The sequence below is a fragment of the Rattus rattus genome, chromosome 14, assembly GCF_011064425.1.
Source record: "Rattus rattus isolate New Zealand chromosome 14, Rrattus_CSIRO_v1, whole genome shotgun sequence".
Taxonomy (NCBI): Eukaryota; Metazoa; Chordata; class Mammalia; order Rodentia; family Muridae; genus Rattus; species Rattus rattus.
In genome coordinates this window covers 49738154-49758423 of record NC_046167.1, presented here as the reverse complement: position 1 = coordinate 49758423, position 20270 = coordinate 49738154, and the positions used below count along the sequence as shown (strand labels likewise).

The following is a 20270-nucleotide window of genomic DNA, read 5'->3' as shown; positions in this document are numbered from 1 at the left end:
TGTTTTCTTAGATCTGTTTGCTTTCCAACTCTACCCCTGTGCAGACGTGATCATTTCTCATTAAGAACAACACAGATCCAAAATCCTGATTGTTCCATGTCACCTTGGGATTTTATCTGTGCCAGCAAGTACTTCCTATTTTTAACATTTCTAAATGTTTTAAGCCGATATATATTAGATATCAACCAGGAGACAAGAATCACCTATCCCCTCCCCCATGTCTCCCTCTGGTGAAAAGTACATACAAGTCAATTATATCTCCGTGGATTCCAGAACTTACTCAAACGGTTAAAAGAGGTCAATTTCACAAGCATCTGTGTTTTGGATATACATCAAAACTGGACAAAACATCAATGCAAGTTGACCTGCAAGTCACTCAATGGGAAGATTAGTACCAAGTCCCTTTATTTTACAGAAGAAGCCCCAAGGACGAGTAGAGTCTCAGGGAAGCAGCCCTAGCCAGTGAAGCTCAGTTGAGAGGCTGTTCTTTGTGTTTCTGCCATCAGCAGCAATCTGGCCTCTGAAACAGGTGCCAGTAGCATCCTCTAGCCTGGGTGGGACAAGCAGACAGACCTCCACATATTACCACATGTTCCCCAAAAAGGGCACAGCCAGCTCCAGCAGAGAGCCAATGGTTGTCTCCTGCCCTGCTCAGTATAAGTTCTTGAGTCCAGTAAAAACCACCACAACAAAAAACAAACAAACAAACAAAAAACTACCACCACCACCACCACCAAAACCCAAAACCAGACTAGTTAAGTAAGGAGGAAAGACTTGCTGCTACAGGCCATAGCAGGATAAATCTGAACTTCCTTGCGCAGGAGACAAGATGCCAGACAGGGAATACTGCACACTGTATGCTGTGTGACTCTGGGCCAATGCAATGTCTTTGAATGGCAACTCTACAGGCACAGAAGGGAGTTGGAGCTGGGCAGAGCTGACAATCGGACTAAGAACTAAGTGCAGAGGGCAGGCCAGCCCCAGTAGGTGATGAACCAGACTCTGAAGACGGCAAGCAGCTTGGTGGATTTACTGCAGTCATTGAATTCACACTTTAGATGGTCGGGTCTTATGGTATTTAAAATCCTCTAAACAGTATTTCTCTTTTAAGTATGCAAAATTGGTGGTTGGCAATGTAGAAAAGGAGGAGCGTGCCAAAACAGGGACATCTCATGGTGAGCTGTTTCCTTTAAACAGAGGTCAGATTCCCAGTGCTCTGTCTGCCCAAAAGACGGTTACGAGAAGCTCACAATATTTTTACTGGTCAGACAGCTGCAGAGTCTGTTAGCACCTGATGCAACCCAACGGGCTGTTTAATTAGCCCTGGCCTATATCTTTCTATGGAAAATAGTGTGTATGCATGGTCACTCATGTTCAACATGGCCAGGAAGGTGGCAAGCCGCCAGCCTGGGTGTGTCTTATAGGCAGTCTGCATTGTTAGAATATGAATTAATTCAAACCCATGATCTAGTGTATCTGGTAAAACATGACGTCTAAAGGGGAAAAATGTTAGAAACCATGCAGAATTCCCCATTCTCCATTCAAACCTCTGCCACAGCAAGACAAAAACAAAAACAAATGCGCTAAACACAGTTTTCTCTTTCTCTGTCCTTTGGTTTAAATGGCACCTGCTGACATTATTCTAAGAAATTCCAGGGACTCCCCTTATAAATGGTATAGCAGCAGTCTTCTCGGAGAACATTAGCTGCTGTCAAGATCACTACAAAAACACTCAGGGTGGGAGAGTGACAGTGTGTGTGTGTGTGTGTGTGTGTGTGTGTGTGTGTGTGTGTGTGTGTGTGTGTGTTTTCCTAGCCTGGTTCTAGACACTGCCCTGACTGAAGATGCAGCCCCATGAGAGAAAACACGAAGTGTTTTTAACACCTTCAGTCCAATCCCTAAACAAATCGAGAAACCGGTCAGAAACTGGGGCTTGGGGAAAATTTTCCCAAGACCTCATTTTGGTAAAGTCTGGGGTTAAAAAAAGGTTACTAGGGCAAATTCATTTCATCCCTTTAGTTGGAAACTGTGGTCAATGAAGAGAAGAGGTAAGTTAGGACGTTCAGACTCCTAACAGTCACAGAGAAAAGACACTTCCTTCTCTTGTGGATTACCCATCTGATGGTACTGAAACTGAGGAAGGCTGGCCCCATTCCCTGGCTCAGTAAACTGAGGTCTACTGCTCTGGGTCTGTTTGAGGAGTGGCTGGAGGTAGCTAGTGAGGCGAAGGGCCTACGTAGTGCCTGGTATCACTTTAGAAAAAGCTGATGAAGTAAACATTTCTGATTAGGCCTGGCGTGGAAATCTGGAGTTGAGGACATGAGTTAACTCGCCGGGTCACTTCAGCTTTCTGGGGAATGCCACAAAGACATCTTTTTGATTTCCAGTGATCAACAGGGGATTCAAATGGTTTAGAAGCAAACGTTTCATAAAACACAGAAACAGGGTTCATGTTCCTGCCTCTCCTGGTCAGCCTTATAACTGTAAGCTGCAGAGGCCATGTTGGAAAGATTTTCACAGTTGTGAAATGCCATATTCCCTCTGTGGATTCCCGCCTTCTGGCCTATGAGTGGACACGTACACGGGGCAGAGGTGTACATGGGTTCCTTTCCTACCCAAGAAGTGATGTCACCTCTGAGGTTGGAAGACATCCACTGTGGTTTTACAATTATTTTCAGTTAGGTTGAAGGCTTTAGTTAGATTGGATAGCTTTAATTTCTTAAAACACAGTCAGGGCATTGTTCTCCCTGGCAGTGGTGTGTGGGCAGTCCAAGCATCCTGTCCCTGGGGTACCTGGCTGACACAAGTCACATTCCAATGGCCCTGTCTGAGTAGTTCTTGAGCCTCAGATCTCACCCACACTACACGTATGACTTAACATTGGTTTCTTCTACTGTTTGTGTTTACTAATTGTAAACCATAGGTATAACTGCGCGGCACTCACAGCCTTGGTGGGAAAAAGGGCCAGTATATGTGGGTGTGCTCCCCAAATGGAAAACAGTTACAAAAGCATACAGAAGTGACTAAATTAAACTAGGTTTCACAGTCTCAAAATGGAATTCTTTTATTCTAGAGAATAAAAATTTATAGATTCACAAAGAAGTTCAAGTCAGAAAACTCCCAGGCTAGTTATTCTCCCCCGACCCCTAAAGTACCCTGGTGAAAGACACTGTGAACAGCTCTGTACCCGGGGGTCACCCTGCTATGTGAACAGGTACTTGAAGGAGCCCGTCTGGTCCTAGCTGTCAGTGTGTTGGCTTTGGGGTGAAGTACAGGTTCTTCAGTGTCTGTTCAGACCCTCTACAGAGCAGAACTCTGGGTGTTCCTAAAGGAAACACTGATTCAAGGAACCCTGGGAACTGCCACAGTGAACTTTGTTAACAGCCACCTTCATAGCAAACAGTAGCAGGTTCTTCTGAGAAGCTCGAGCAGATCGTGAGAAAGGTGTGAGTGGAAGAGTGGGAGGCAGAGGTCCTTCATAAGTGCATGTATCTGAGTGAATGGTGACAAGAATAAAGTCAAAGGTCTGGGTCAAAGGTCCCAGCCGGAAGTGGAGAAGCCAGAGAGTGGGTGTTAAAATGGAGCCGATGGCACCAGGCTTTTTCTCCAAGACCTTCCCAGGAGTACAAAAACAAACAAATTAACAAAACAAAACAAACAAAACTCCAAATAACAACAATAAACAACCCCTAGCCATCCAACCAACCAATCACCAGCCAGCCAGCCAGCCAGCCAACCAGCCAGCCAGCCAGCCAGCCAGCCAGCCAGCCAGCCAACCAACCAACCAACCAACCAACCAGCCAGCCAACCAACCAGCCAGCCAACCAACCAACCAACCAGCAAGCCAACCAACCAGCCAACCAACTAACAAACCAAATAAACAAAAACAGCCCACGGGATCTTGTGCTTCCACCATTGGGACCACCATTAACCTTAACTGACAATAGGTGAAGGGGGCAGGGCATAGAGCCGTGGGGATTCCTTGTCCAATTCTTCTCTCGACCTAGGCCACTCTAAGTCGTGATTAAGACCAAGGCCCTGCCCTCAAGGGGCTGAAGCTTTCGGGAAGGCTGGAGCCCTACCCTACAGGCGTTTGCACAGCAATTCCCAGAGCTGGAGGGAATGTTAATGACCGGGAATCATAAGCCAGTTCCTTCTGTGATGGTCTCAGTAAATTGTATCCACACAGAAGTATTCTAAATATGACTCTGAAATATTCAAGAGAATAGAACACTTTTCAGCCACATCAATAGGAATTCTTTGCAAAAGAGAATGGGCTAAGGGGCCAGCATTCCTTCCTGTGACAGGCAGACTTTGCTGCGTTGGCTCTTTTTACAGAGGGGAAGCCACAGGAGCCTCCACTCAGGGCAACAGCAGCACTCTCACAAGGTCTCCAAAATAACCAAAGTAATATTCAGTTACTCTGAGGATGGCTCAGAAACATGAAAAGGATGAGTGGAAAGACAGAGGCTTTTCATTTTCTCTCTGTAGAAACAACGAAATGGAGCCAGCTGGACAGGTCAGAAGTATTGGAGAGCTCTAATAAAAGTAAATAAAGAAAACAGGGAGGTGGGCATCCCAGGAAATCACTCATCAGCCGGATTCCCACGAAAGGGGGCTTAACAGGAAAGTAACGCACAAGGGCAAGCTTCTCGTTTGTCCTAAAGGAGCCGGTGAACAGAGAGCTGTGGCAGGTACATCTGACATTCTGCTCTCTCAATGATCACAATGAAGGACGGTGAGGGGCGCAGGAGAAATGCCCTTCGGTTGCCTCTCCTCCTGCCTGTGGATCATAGTCGCTTCCTGTTGGGTCCAAAGGCAGTCCAAGGATGCAGAGCTCACCCTTTGCTTGCAGGATCCACACCCAGGATCCATGTGCTTGACCCTGCTTCCACGTTCTCCCCTTTCATGTTCAGCACCAGTTCTAAGGGACCTGGCCTTGTGCTCACATACTGAGCTTAGTGTATGCTCATGTAATAATTCTCTCCAGTCAGACTGATAAAAAGTCTGTCCACTGTGGCTTAGAGAGTGATGGAGACACAGCAGACTGCTGTCTCCCCTACTCAGTAGAGGGGTGGACTCTTGAGGAAGATGCAGCTCACCTCACAGCAAATGGCTTCCCCTGGAGAAGAGCGTCACCTCTCCAAACAGGCTATTAGAAGACACAGGTTGGGAGAGGGGGGCAGCTGAGGATGTTCTAGAATGCTTTCTAAAGCTGAAAGCAGTGACAAGAACAGCTCTGACTGGCATGTTATAGGGCAGACCCGAGCCCTGCTCCCCCCAGATCACTTTTAGCCTAATGGTTGGTTGTCTCTAAAGCTGTTTCTTGGAAGCTCACAGCAATTAAGGCTGTTATCAAACCTTGGCTAATCACACCCAGACCACAGACAGTGAGCTTCCCATTAGCAAACCTGGATCCCTGGGACACCTCTACATGGGACCATATCTTACTGTGGACATCATCTCTGAGCTCCTCCCCTTGGACATCATCTCTGAGCTCCTCCTCTTGGACACAGGGGTGGAAGGAATTCTTGGCAGACTCTGGCTGCTAGAGCAAACAGCTCCTACTTCTTTTGGCTCTGTCTTTGGTAATCATCCCTTCATCTGAGGGGATCTGTCTCCTGCTAGGAGTCTCCAAGTTTCTGCAAGCCATTCCTTACTTTGTAGAAATATTGGAGCATGTGTCACAGAAAGCCTTCTGTTGATGGTCTGAAGATAATTTCCCCAACCCTCTCCCTCCCACAGACCCGCACCCCCCCCACACACACATATACACACATACACACAGGCGGCTGTCTTCCTGCAGGGCCATCCTCTGCAATGGACATTGCTGGTAAGAATCAGCTCCCCCTCCCCCATGATGTTAGCATTTTAAATGGACTAGGAGTTTGGGACACTTCTAGCCAGCAACTATGACTTTACTGTTTTTTGGCTGTGACATTAGAATTCAATTTCATTTGTTAAACGAGGATGTTAGTAAGGCCCTTCTCTCAAGACTGCCATGATGATTTTTCAAAAGAAAAATGTCTCAGCCACTGCCCCGAGGGCACACATTTGATGTTCAGTGACAGCTGGCCATTACACAGTGACTGTCCTGCCATCTGGGGGAGGTGCTTAGAGATGACAGAATTCACAAACACAAATGATACCCAGGAAGGTGGCTCCGGCCACATCATTGTCCCGTAGACAGGGTACTGTCTGGGCCCTCTCTTGTCTTATAAGGAATTTCTGTTGTAGCAGGCTGTGGTAGAATTTCCTCACATGAATGGGTGGCCTGCCCTGGGACTCCCCCAGGTGTTCCAGAGAACTGGATCAAACTGGGCCTCATCCAAGCTGGTGTGTGACTGCCAAGCCTATCTGGTCAAACACCAAGGAACCTCAGACCATCTGCTGAGGAAGCACTTTGCTGTATTACTTGGACCCATGCCTCTCATTCCTGAGGAACGTAGATGACTGGACAAGGCTCTGAATGCACAGAACAGGGCGTTTGGTGGGAGGGAAGTGACTATAAAGCTGTGATGTCATTTCACCACACCATGCCATGCTGTCAGACAGAGCCCAATTTTCAAGCGGTCAACATCCACAGCTGGGCAAAGTTCCCCTCTCCTGACACCTATCTTCCCTCTTCCACCTCAGGATGGCATCACACAAGGCTTGGGGCCCAGGCATATGATAGGTTTCCTCCTAAACTTGAGGTCTGAGGGAAATGTGTACCCTTTGGGCTTGGAGCCATGAAGGACACGCCCTTCCCAAAGCAGAATGTAGAATTTCTCTGATGCACATAGAAAGCTTTCTGATTTTTATTTTCCAACATAGCTTCCAATCGGAGCTCTGGGTTTCCCCAGGGTGCAGCATCTTTATGAGGAAAGCCCGGTCCCTGTTTGTCCCTTAGCAGCTCCTTGGGAGAAGAATTAGGGCTGAGAGCAGGGAAGACCATGAGAGGACTCAGAGGAGAGATAGTGAGCTGTCCTGCTCTGACATGTTCCATGCACACAGAGTTTATGATTGAATGTGTGCTGAGCAGCAAGTCGCAGGCCTTCTACATCTTTTTCTGGTTCCCTGGGCCAGTCAGCGTGGCCAACTGGAACAGTTCCAGAGGGCATTATTCCTCAAAGGGATTACTCCAGAAAGACCCTTCCCCAGGTCCTGACACCATTTTAAATTACAGGCCTTTACACATGGGTCTCTACAAAGAACAATCCATTCCAAACACTTCCTGTAACCCAGCGTCTAAGTCAACAGCCACCACCACATGCAATTAGAATATTGAACTGCCCACACTTTCAGACACCTGCTAAGTAGCCCTTTTGGCGACCAGAGTCTAATACCCGAACTAAAACCTTCAGGAAAATTAACTGTGAGCTACTAACTCTTATGATTGATAGTTTGCATAGAGACCTGGAGCCAAAATAAACCTCAACTTGCAGATGTTCAAGCATGTGCAGGCAAGTCTTCCCCATGATGGAAAGATGCGGGCTCAGTGCTCAGAGTACCGTCAGATGTTTCCTGCAGCCCCTTGAGCCCAAGCTGCCCAGAGAAATGACACTACTTTGTGATACTGGCAGATGTGACATGGACATAATCTCACCCGGTTTCTTGGCATCACAGGTCTCAAGGTCTTGAGCTGTGACAGGGAAACAAGAAAGTGCCCAGCCTTCAGAGCATGAGATGGTGGCCATCTATAACACTGGCTTTGGTTTCGTTCTGCTGCACCTGATGACCAAGGGATGCCACTGGGTGGAAAAAAGGAAAGAAGTTTCCAAGTAAGGAGCAAAGGGCAGTTCTTGTTTCTCCCTTTCTCTAGCAATAAGGGAAGCGGAACCGCCCTTTGCATCTTGGTGATTTCTTGCTAAGTACATATATATACAAGAGTGTTGAAAGCACATTCTTAATAAAATTATTAATAACTCAGGGTCAGGATGGGAGGAGCCATGTGATGTGGGATGGCAAGGGTGTGACTCTCTGTGTGTTCCCTATTTCTATGTCAGAGGCTGGCATGCAAAATGACAGTTGGTAACCAGCTCTGGCTGTGGAATATGGGCTCGTCTGCCTCCCAAGCCACTGCCAGGTGCCAAGGAACGGAGGGCCTCAACATCCAGGTATTTGAGCTTGACACGTCGTAGACATGCATGGCACATGTTACTCCTCTGGAGGCTAAAAATTTCCTTGAAAATAAACAAGAAGTACTGATAAAAACAAATACCTTGAGTGCACACATGTTCTCCTCCAACCCCATCACCTGAGTTCATCTGTGGATAACTGAGAGGTCTCCTGGCAAGACAGAAACAAGCAAGGATCATTCACGGTGCACTAAACTAAACCACAAGCAGGATCTTTTCCTCAGGGAAAAGTGCAAATGCCCAAGTTTAAGGTTAGTACTCTGAAAAGCACAACTTACTGTCGACTCAGCTTGGGTAGAGCATGTGGTGTGAACACGGGTGATCGATCTGCCGGCAACTCATCGAAGATGTCTACCTGGAGCCAGCAGCCTCGCCTAGCAAGGGGAGATGGAGCCCTCAGGAAACACGCAGGTCTTCCCTGTGCACAGTATTGACGGTGTCCACAGCACTCTCGTCAGGGTATACAGCCAGATCAGGCAGGGCAAGGGCTGCCTCTCCCAAGCTCACATTCTGATTCTCCAGGCTTGCTCTACAGCCTTGCCCTACTTTGTCTTCTACTGTCATGATAAATGCCATGACCAAAAGCAACTTGGAGAGGAAAGGGTTTATATCATCTTAAGGCTTGTAGTGTAGTCCACCATCCTAAGAAGTTGGGGCAGGAACTGAAGCAGAGCCAATGGAGGAGTGTTGCTCGCTCACTGGCTTGCTCGCCATGGCTTCCTCAGTTTATTTTCTTATACTACCCAGGACCATGTCCAGGGCATAGTGAGTCAGGCCCTCCCACATCAATCGTTAATCAAGAAAATGCCCCACAGAGTTACAGGATGATCGGATGGAGGAATTTTCTCAAATGAGGTGTTTTCTTCCCAGATGACCTCATCTTGTGTGAAGGGAGCTTAAGGACTACGTTGATCTCCCAGAAGTTGACAATGAGACGGATAATCTGGCCAGGAGGAAGCAAGTGCCTCCCTCTCAACGACGAGGAAATTGGAAACTGACTTGTTCATTAGGCTTCACGAGCCTGGTTGCTGGGACTGAGTCCTAGATGAGTGGACAGGCTCCAGAGCTTTGCAAAGATGTTTGCACACAGCAATGAGCTTCCTTGGAGATCTGCCAGTTTCTTCTTTAGCATTTCCCTTACATCTAACCTTAACATGGCAGAAGCTCACACAACTGTGTAGCATAGACTACTAAAGAACAGGTTTTGGCAATAAGTTCCTAGACAGCAGGCAGGACCCTAACCCTCACTTCCCCAACAGTCACTGAATTCCTGTTCCTCCTAGTTTCTCCAACTCCAGTCTACTCCAGCCCTCTTGTTCTCGTCACCACTAGTAGGACTTGGCCCAGGGAACTACTGTTTCTCACCCAGATGGTGGGGTGGTCACAGCTGTCTCCTTCACGGGCCTCCAATCCATCCTCAACGATACACAGGTGTGAAACAAAATTCTCGGAACATTTTTGTTTAAAATTCTGTAGATGCAGGGACAGAGGGCAGAGAGATGGGAGACTGTAGATTGAGAGCCAAATCATCTCGGGCTTTTTAGTTCCCCAGAAGCCAAGTTATCATCTCCTTATCTGACTTAACATCATCCTATCAGGCAAAACATTGGATTAAGTTAATTTAGCAGATTAATAGCTTCCGCCAAACTCCAAGCTAAGATCTAAAAGCTTAGATACCATCTGAGGCCTATAAGGGAGATCTTCCCACTTTACTGAAACCTGCCCATTTGATGTCTGGGCTAATAGGTCTGGTATATGTTCTAATTTGACTTTCATTTTTTTTAAATATAAAAAACAGCATTCATATCACTGACTTCATGGTGGAGCACATCATGTAGGACATTCTGATTTAGTTCAGAATAAACTATTTCACATTTCATTTGTGTGGGGCAAGAGCTTTTTGTGTTGTGTGCACAGATCACACACCAGCTCATTCCCCACTATCCAGGGAACTCACCTATAGCACTTAGCTCCTTGTAAAGCTCCCGGGATTAAGCCACAGGAGATGAGAACAGGCCAGTGAGAAGCACTGGGCTTAGAAGTAAATGAGTACACATGTACTGGGGTCTCTGTGAGTGACAACTGGCTGTCACTATAGGTAGACTGCTTTTAATCTGACATGAGCAATCCACAATGATTCCAAACCCAACTTTTTTGAGCGCTGGTATTTTCCACAAGTGGAAAATCCCATACCTGATATCTCAAGTGACAAGCAAAAGTCAAAACACAGATGTGCTGACAATAATGTATGAGACAATGACTCCAGGCTCTGTGTACACCATATGCATGTGTGCCTAAGGTTCATCAAGGTTAGATTTATGGAGGCTCCTGTTCCTGGTCCAGTCCCTAGTGTTTCCAGTAAGGGATCCTAGTATGTACCAGTACTGGACTGGCCAGACCAGGCCTTTTCCAGCCTGGTCTGCAGCTCACCACTGCCTATGCAGTGCAGCTTAGTCACTGTGGATGGCTTGGGACTCCCAGTGCCAAGCTCTGCACCTTCAGGCTTCCCCACGTGCAGCCTCAGGCTGGGTTCTCATTCCTTCGCGCCACACGGACTTACATGCCAGGTCTCAAATGAGGCTTCGCTGATTTCAAGATGCCCTCCCTTAACACCCCTGTCTCCTAAAGCTCCCTTCCACACTGCACCAGGGTGGCTGCACTGGTTCTTGCCCACTCCTTTGCTGTCACCACTGCAGCTTACTGTCCTAGGGCTCAGCTGTGATAAAGACAGATGCATCATTTGAATCAAGGAACGAGACGAATCCTTTTTCCCTTTCTGGACACTGACTCTACGTTGTTACAGGCAGGTCTGTGTTTGAAGAGAACCAACTAGAAAACCATTCCACTGGAACACAACCTTACAAGCCCCAGTGCCCACACAGGTGTGCAGTCCCAGGTGCCATCTTCAGCATGGCCTACAAGTACCTGGTTTGGTTGTGAAGACGATGTCCCCAGGCTTCTAGTCTAAAGAGGTCAAGGCTGTACCCAGGGAGCGCCGACCAAAGCACAGCTACTGTTATGGAGGGACTTAAGCAGGGTAGGCACAGGCTCCAGGCTTGAGCCTTCAGTAAGTGAAACATTCCCTAATCTAAGTTTACAAATTGTAGGGGTAGTGAGAAACAGGCAGAGAGGGACATCAGGCTACAAGCAGTATTGGCTCAGAAGGACTGGGTTTGTGCCCAAGGAACCTGTTCTGCTCAGCTTTCTTACCCCTATGTAGGCATGACGGCTCTCCTAGGACTGCCATGTGCCTGGCTTATGTGGCCTCAGTGTCCCCAAAGCTTAAAGCTGGTTTGAGAGATATGCCCAAGCTCTTTGCCTGGCACAACAGGAGCTTCCAGGCACAAGAGGTCAAGGTCAAGTACATTACCTCAAATATTACTTGCCTCATCTGAAGCTCAACTTTACCAGATGTAGACAGAAAAATTTGGTAGCTGGCCTTAAATTGCTCTTCAAGTGAGTTTTGTCTTAGTTCTTCATATTAAGAACTGAAAAATGGATTTGGTATGAGTCTGTGGATTGCCTGGTCAGTGTGCATCCCTGTGGTATACACTAACCCCAGAGAGACCAAATAATCAAAGTGTTCATTCTGCAGGGACAGTGTCACTCTGTGTCTCACTTCTTTTCACCCACAGAGGATCAGTGTTTCTTTTTGGTGCAAGGATGAAAGACACAAGGGAAGGGCATTACTCTGAGCTACACCTCCTGTCCCAACAGCCCCAGGCCAATTTTATCTTTTAGTCATCGTGTGTTACGTACCTTCCTAGTGAGTGCTGTCCTGCCTGGTGGAGAGAAGCATGTCTTCTGAGCGAAGACCAGGCTCAGTGGGCTCCTCCAGAGAAACGCGGGACTGTCGTAGGCCACAAAAGAACACTGCGCTTGATATCAGACTTGGTTAACTTGCCCTTTATTAAGAAATCTGAATAGCGTTTGGTAATTCTACCGTATAGAATAACAACAGTGGGTAAAACACACATCAAGAGACATGTCTGGAGCTGGAGAACTTAACTGGAGGGCAGAGTTCACGCTGCACATTTCCCAGGTGCAGGCTTCCTTCTTGGGTAGCGTCATGAGAAGCAGGTAATATTTGGAAACAGACAGAGCTCTTGAGATTATTGTTTGAGCCTTGGTCAGGTGGAAGGAACAACCACAGCAGTGGAGTTAAGGCAAAGATACTTTCTCTTGCTACAGACGCTCCATAGTTCTTAACATATTCCAACATGATTATACATGCATTCCGTTTAAAATGAAAAATAAACAAGTATACAAATCACCATTGCATTCTTAAAAATAAACTCTACGTCACTTTTCTTTTTGGCAGCACCAGCCTGAGCTTTGTAATATTTCAGAAACTTCAGGTACATTACAGTCTTCTGAGAAAGGCCCAGTACTTCAGAATTCCCGGGGCAGCTGTGGAGAAAGAACATGACTGGCAACAAAAACTAAGACAGTTGAGAACCTACGGAAACATATGTCGCTGTTCACACGGGCACCACATTCAAGCTTCACTCCCTATGCTATTCCTTGGCTTACGGTAATTCAGTTTAGCTAACAATGCCGAGTTATTGGACAATCTTTCCTTTTCTCACTACCTATGCAGGGACTGCACACATGGAGAGTTCAACCTCACTTCCCTGGCCCCAAAAGGCTCCCTGCACACAGGAAGACTGCTGCTTCTTACTCAGAGTCTTCTTACAGTTCAGAGAGACCTGGGTGCAGTGTCTTTAGGGAGAGGGTGAGTGTATTTTTCATTTGCATGGTTCTACATGCTGAAGACATGTGAATTGGCATAAAGAACTGGACCCCGGACTGTGCAGAGCTTCTTGGGGTGCCTGCTGCCACAAACTTCGAGCTAAGGAGCTACCATGGCCAGAATGTGGGGATTGACCCACTAGAAAGCCTTATGGAAGCCAAACTGCAAATATTAAATTGCTCAATGACACAAGTATGCTCTTCTCTTTGGTTTCAAAAACAAAAGCCACATGACAAACATTCTCAACTATGAAGCAGGGTTGATTGGGGTACCAAAGAAACCCCAACCTTAAAGAAGGAAGGAAGAAGGGAAGAAGGATGGAAAGAAGGAAAGAAGGATGGACAGATGGGTGAAGGAAGGAGGGAAGGAAGAAAGGAAGGACGGAAGGAAGGAACCTCATGAGGTAGCTGAGTCAAAGGTCGAGTCCACAGCATACAACAATGAGCTCCGTGAAGGCTTAGGCATTTTAAATCACAAACTGCTATGGTGTTTAATGATTGTTCTTTCTTTCCAGTTCCTCCAGGTACATGCAGACCTGAGATGAGACCCCTGCAACAAGAGGCTGGCCAGAGGTTTGAGTGTGTAAAAGCAGACAGAAGGTGGGCCAGACCTCTGGTATAGGGTTTCTGTGTCTCAGGTCCTCCCTGTCACCATACCGTATCACCATGGAAGTCAAATGATGCTGGACCCACACACAGCAGGCACCAAGTGGAACTCAGGGACATGATGAGTGGAGCGTGACCTGAGCCAGCAGGGAGGCTGAGGTCTGATGTACTTATCAAGTCTAAGACAATGCTCACCAGCCCCTCCCTTATTCCTATACACATAAAACTTTCTGGGATTATGCCACCCTTCCTCTGGGGAGGTCCTCTATACCATCAGGATCTGGAACACCACTGTTTCCAGCTGCTCACACCCTGAGCTCTCACTCACCACAGGAATGGGCTATTACTTGGCGAGTAGCTTTTCAGGGGCCAAGTTCAAATGACTTCCATGAGGATTGAACAATATGCCCATCACAGTTCTAACAGCAGGGGCTTATAACTTTCAGCACCATAAACACTCAGTTCCCACATGCAGAGACACATTTACATGTATACTGGTTCACATTGCATACATTGGTAGGTATATATGCACACTCTTACACACACACACATGCTCTTGCACACATATGAGAAATACACAGTGGCCGGGTAGCATCCCAGGCTGGGCAAGTTCAGGTGAGGAAAAGAGTGGGCCAAGGCGGGAGACTGAAAAGGCCTGAGTGGGGCGGGGTCCTGGGGAGGAGCCCCGAGTGCTCCACCTCGCTGCGACCTCCTCTTGTAGTCCTCAGAGGCGGGAGCCAGCACACCAGGCACACCAGCACACGGTAGGCAACCCAGAAGACCCGCAGCAGGAGACAGACACAGGCTCTCTGTGTTAGGTCTCTGTTGTGTAGTTATTGTAGGCGAGAGGGGGCAGGGCTGAAAAGCTGCTCCACCGCCTGCTGCTAGGCCGGGGCTCCATGCGCCCTTGCTCTTTATATTTACCCAGAATGCTTTTGGCTTCTTCTGCATCCCGCAAGGGGTTCTCTCCATATTCTTCTCTCAGCCATTGCCGATACTGGAGAAGTTGGAGAGAAATCCCAAATGTTACACACATGTGAATCCCCAGTGACTCTCACCTCTTAAGCAATGGTGAAGTTTCCACATAGAAACATGGAATAAAAGGTCACTGGGCATCAACCACAGCTTTGTGGTCGACAGCCAATGGCAAGGAAGAGAAATAGCTGTTCCTTTAACTATCTGATATCTGAGCTCATGACTTGGAAATCTGCTGACTACGCATCTACTTGGCAGACTTGGAACAGTTATGCTCTTGTGCCATCTGCCTGTGATAACCAGGACTGATTGAAAGAATCCACGGAGAGAACAGGAAGAGATAAAGTCTGCAAGTCAGAATCATCTTGTAGAAAGGTGACCTTGTTTCACTCCAGCAAAGAAGATAACACCTGGGTTACCACGGTTAGTACTGAAAAATAACCCCTTCCACTCTCATCTGGTTGATCATAACTTTGAAAGCTCGAAGGTTGAGGTGAATTCAAAACAAAAAAGAAAAATAAGAAAGCAGGCCAAACCAGGAAGATTAACTACACCCACAGAGAGAGACAAGCTGATGTGGGCACCAGGTACTACACAACAGATCTTGCGGCTGCAGTGCAGGAGCCCAAAGGATGCAGGACAACTCTGAGGTGCAGGGAGACCTCGGCCCCAAGGGCTTCTGCGGCCTTGCAGTCCCAAGGACCACAATTCTCTAAGTGCAAGTACAGCCCAGCGTGGTTGCCTGCATCTGAACAGTGCCCCACTCACCTGCCGCACTTCGTGTTTCTCAAACTCCTGCAGCTGCCTTTGGAAGCCCAGGTTGGGGTTGGCACAGGACCTCCCCGCACGAACGGTGTGTAAGGCCTCTTCCCAGCCAAAGTCGGTGACAGTCATGATGTATGCGATCACCAGTGTCACACTCCTGGAGACCCCAGCCAGGCTGCAGGACCGAGACAGCCACATGTTGCCAGGGCAGTTTGGGAACTGCAGATCCATCTCCAGCCATCTAAAGGGCCTCATTTTAAAGAGCCTGTCTGCCTTCAGGGTTTCATGGAGCAGGCAAGGCTTGCTAGGGAACCATTCAGGATCACAGAAGAACTGTCCTCTGGGGCACATGCTGGGGCTCAAGCACTCCAGGACTTTCAGACTCATCTCCACACTTTCCCCGTAGGATGTGGTCTGGACATTTTCTATTTCCTTGGGCAATAATGTAACCGAGGCACAGAGAGGGCTTGGGACTTCCAACCTCTGCACCAATTCCACCCAAAACCTACGAGGTTCAGAAGGCTTCATGGCTTCCTCAGTTACCACAGAGGAAGTCTAATCTGTGCTTTTTAAGGGATATGAAGATCAGGTCTACACTATTCTAATGACAACAATAGTATCGCCCTCTTCAGCACTGGCTTGCCACCACAGCTCTTCATTAGGAACTTGCAAGGGAGTTTTAAACAAATATATCCTCTTAGGCTGAAATTCTTTATATGAATTCACCAGGAGGAGCCTGGAGAGACCCAGGGATTGGGGTTTCAGAACCTTTATCAACCGCCCGCAACTGCACTCCAAGGCACTTTAATCCAAATGGAGGGAGGTTGAAACAACTGCCATTGTAGGGACTATACCACAGTCTTTAAAAACAAAACAGTATAGCAAAAAATAAACTGTATTATTTAATATATATAAGCGTAAATGTATGTAAATCTGCAAAACATCGTTCTTAAAGCTACTGAAATATCTCCTGTCCTTTTCTGCTTTTATAGGTTACTTGCTCATGGCTTTTGAGTATGGCTTTTCTGTCTTTTCTGTCAGGGGCTGTCACCAGCATAGCACCAAGAGAAGCACTTCATACAGCTTGTGCTGCAAGGGTGGGTGCTTTTACTCAGTCAAAAGACTTATACTTTCAGTTAATTAATGTCGCACATCATTGTAGACAGAGGAGAGATGATCAGTCTCCATTCAAACGATGGCAGAGCCCTGGCTCCAGAATGCTGCAAGCTATTATCACTGCCGGTGCGAACACTTGTCTAGAACTCCCAGGCGGAGAGCAGAGCACTGTACAGCACTGCACTTACTACGTGTGCTGGCTTGTCTTTCTTGTCACTGTGTGTGCTGCTGTGCATGTACAGTTGTCCTTTCTGCCCATGGGTCACTGTCCCCAGAGCTCGCTGTGATGTCCACAGTCTCACAGGACGGGCATGGTACTCGGTGCTATCAGACATCCTACTACATTGTCATGCATCTGTGACAGTGTGGTGCACCACAGTCAGATGCCAGCACTACGGCTGCTATTCTACATTGTATGAGAAGGGAGGACAAGGAAAACACGTACATGTTTGGTGCAGAGACACTTTTCCTGGATACTTCCAATTTATGGATGAAATAATGGAGTTGGAACCCATGGATATGGGACACTGACCTTCCATTTATGACAAAAAGTATAGGAGACTACAGGTGGGTCACTGTCAATAAAATGTTTACTTCTAAGTATGCTTGGATCATTTAAAGTAAATGATTGGAATCAAACACACCCAACAAAAGCGGCAAATGGGAAGGAGTTGGTTTGATATTATAGAAATGTACGTCTAAGCGCCCACAGTATATTATAGAAATGTACGTCTAAGCGCCCACAGTATATTATAGAAATGTACGTCTAAGCGCCCACAGTATATTATAGAAATGTACGTCTAAGCGCCCACAGTATATTATAGAAATGTACGTCTAAGCGCCCACAGTATATTATAGAAATGTACGTCTAAGCACCCACAGTATATTATAGAAATGTACGTTTAAGTCCCCACAGTATATTATAGAAATGTACGTCTAAGCGCCCACAGTATATTATAGAAATGTACGTCTAAGCGCCCACAGTATATTATAGAAATGTACGTCTAAGCGCCCACAGTATATTATAGAAATGTACGTCTAAGCGCCCACAGTATATTATAGAAATGTACGTCTAAGCTCCACAGTGTATTATAGAAATGTACGTCTAAGCGCCCACAGTGTATTATAGAAATGAATGTCTAAGCTCCACAGTGTATTATAGAAATGTACATCTAAGTCCCCACAGTATATTATAGAAATGTACGTCTAAGCGCCCACAGTATATTATAGAAATGTACGTCTAAGCCCCACAGTATATTATAGAAATGTACGTCTAAGCGCCCACAGTATATTATAGAAATGTACGTCTAAGCCCCACAGTATATTATAGAAATGTACGTCTAAGCGCCCACAGTATATTATAGAAATGTACGTCTAAGCGCCCACAGTATATTATAGAAATGTACGTCTAAGCGCCCACAGTATATTATAGAAATGTACGTCTAAGTACCCACAGTATATTATAGAAATGTACGTCTAAGCCCCACAGTATATTATAGAAATGTACGTCTAAGCGCCCACAGTACCCACAGTATATTATAGAAATGTACGTCTAAGTACCCACAGTATATTATAGAAATGTACGTCTAAGTACCCACAGTATATTATAGAAATGTACGTCTAAGCGCCCACAGTTTCTGGCAGAGTGGGTAGGAGGAAGCAGGGCTTTGGAATGACCACGTGGGGTCTGGTATGAGCTTTCCAGGACCAGCTGACACGTGACAGGCTGTCCTAGTGAAATGCCACGCTAGAAATGACAGTCTTTTGTGCCACCAACCTTGACACCATAACAATCTCTAGACATCCTAGCAGTGACTGAAGCAAAGACAAAAGCAAAGCCAGTTCGCTTTCCTCCAGAGAAAGGAGAAGGGGCTCCACGGAGCAGGGCCGCAGTGCAGCATGCGTGTGAGATACTGCTCCAGCATCCTGCCTCCTTGCCTGCCCGCCTGCTCCTCATGACGGCTATAAACTCTAACTCTCTGGAACCCCCAATTAAATGATTTATTTTATACGCTGTGTTGGTCTTGGCATTTTATCAGAGCATTAGATAGAAAGACATCAACTAGAAATCAAACTTATGACAATATATTAAGCAAGAGTCATACATACCAATGTACAAGACAGCCCTCACCCTGGAGTCGGCACTCATGAATGAATTTAATACTTTCTTTGAAATGTCTTGTCCTATGCAGGAAAAAAAAGTAACAAGTAACATTTACTACTTAACATCTGTTAGACGGAAACAACTGCTGCCATTTCCTAAGATGTCTTTGAGTCTGCCGGTGTAGAGCCAGGCCGTGCTGGGGCCAGTGCTGTCTCAGCTTTTCCACGCTCACAGGCACGCTGAGGCTTAGGTTCCCATCAGAGTGCTATCTTCAAGCCATCCCTGAGTCACATGGCTACTGCTGACGGGCACAAGAACTGGAGTTCTTCCTTAGCCTGCTCTGTTCACCCTGCCTGTCACCCTGGCTGCGAACCCTGTACAGCTGCCGTGGCTCAGATGAGGAAGGTTTCCCTGTTGTGTGGATGGCCAAGCCTGAGAAGCCAGCTTACTTCTGACTGCCCTGATCCTGAGCGCTCCCCGCTCAGTCTCCTCGCTGCTGCACTACATGCCCCTGGAGCTGTGTGGAAAGCAACCTTGAGTTTCAACCCTCTTCTGTGTGGCACTGGAAGCATGGCTTAGAAGGCAAGGATGATGGCTCCCAGAGGAGACGTGACACGGTATCAGTACGCTTTGTGAACTGTGGAGTTTGCGATGACTGTTAATGTCACAGTTCACTACTCTGACCCTTATCCTTCTTTTCTGGGCACTTGTTCGGCACACAACTACTCAGGAGAGCCACTATAGGTTCCCAGGCTATGTGTGTGCTCTGCACCATATGGACAGAGGTCTGCACTGTGGCACGGAGCAAGTGAAGGCTGTGAGGGGTAGGCACAGAACCTTTCCCCAGGTATGTTCTCCCTTCAGATGGCTTCCAAAGCACTGAAACCTCCAGAGCTGCCTACGCGCCCAATGCACTTCTCTACAAGCGCTGAGTACTGGCCATTTGTCAGGGGCTATGATAGGCTGAGGGACAAGTGGGAAGGCATAATTCTCCTTGAAGAAGAAAGAGGCCCCCCCCCCCAAAAAAAGAATCAGAATAGAAGCTCAGTGGGGCAAGAGGTAGGAAGCGTTTTCATTGATGAATGCATGTGCATATACAACATATACATCCATGCCTGCAGCAAGTGTCACCGCAAGTGGAGATTCCAAGTGTACCAACCTAAGGACACCAGACAGCTACAGACATCACTACACAGCACAGCGCAGCACAGCACAGCTCAGAGCAGCTCAGAGCAGCACAGCGCAGCACAGCACAGCAGTTTCTGGTGATTTTTCCAGGAAAAAGACTCCTACATGTGAACACAGGACTCAGAGAACTGAAGCATTGCTTCCAAATGTCCTTGCCAAACCCTCCACCTGGTAGCACTTGTACCCAGGAGACGGGCACATGAACAGGTGGGTGGGGCAAGTGCCGGAGCAGAGGAACGGCTGACGGGAGCATGGCATAGTTGCATGTGTTGGATGCCTGCAGCAGCAGAGCAGAGCCTCTCATGCTACAAGCCAAACCGCCCTCTGCAGTTGGCCAGGATGCCTCTGACCAAGCTCTGACACTAGCTATCCTGGCCAGGACACTTAGTCAGCTGTCGGCAGCAAAGCTCTCCGGCTCTGGGAGAGGAGTTCTGCAAAGCTCAAAGTGCTGCCATCTAGCCGCTAGTCTCCAGCAGACAGCTACAGAGTCTAAACGATGTTTTAGAAGCACAGAACTCCAGGATAAAGTGTTGCAGGATGGGCAGCCACGTTCCCACAGGATACCAGCACCTTGCTGGCAGCCCTGGGAGAACCAGTCACAGCTTCTCGGCAACACCTCTCCCTGAGACACCTTCAAAGAGAAA

At 47.3% G+C, this 20270-nt stretch overlaps 1 protein-coding gene across 3 annotated transcripts in view; it reads right to left on the bottom strand.

The window, feature by feature from the left end:
• Nucleotides 1–12003: 12003 nt before the first annotated feature.
• Nucleotides 12004–20270, bottom strand: part of Dusp22 (dual specificity phosphatase 22) — a 49662-nt gene continuing 41395 nt past the window's right edge. For 2 of the 3 annotated variants that reach the window (XM_032884643.1, XM_032884641.1), the window contains exons 5-7: nucleotides 18444–18518; nucleotides 15222–15393; nucleotides 13746–14475 (exon numbers count right to left, since the gene is read on the bottom strand). In XM_032884643.1, the coding sequence (XP_032740534.1) occupies nucleotides 14293–14475; nucleotides 15222–15393; nucleotides 18444–18518 (430 nt within the window). In that variant the 3' untranslated portion in view covers nucleotides 13746–14292. Of the gene's footprint in view, nucleotides 12531–13745; nucleotides 14476–15221; nucleotides 15394–18443; nucleotides 18519–20270 lie in introns of those variants that run through there. The other variant, XM_032884642.1, reaches the window with a different exon arrangement.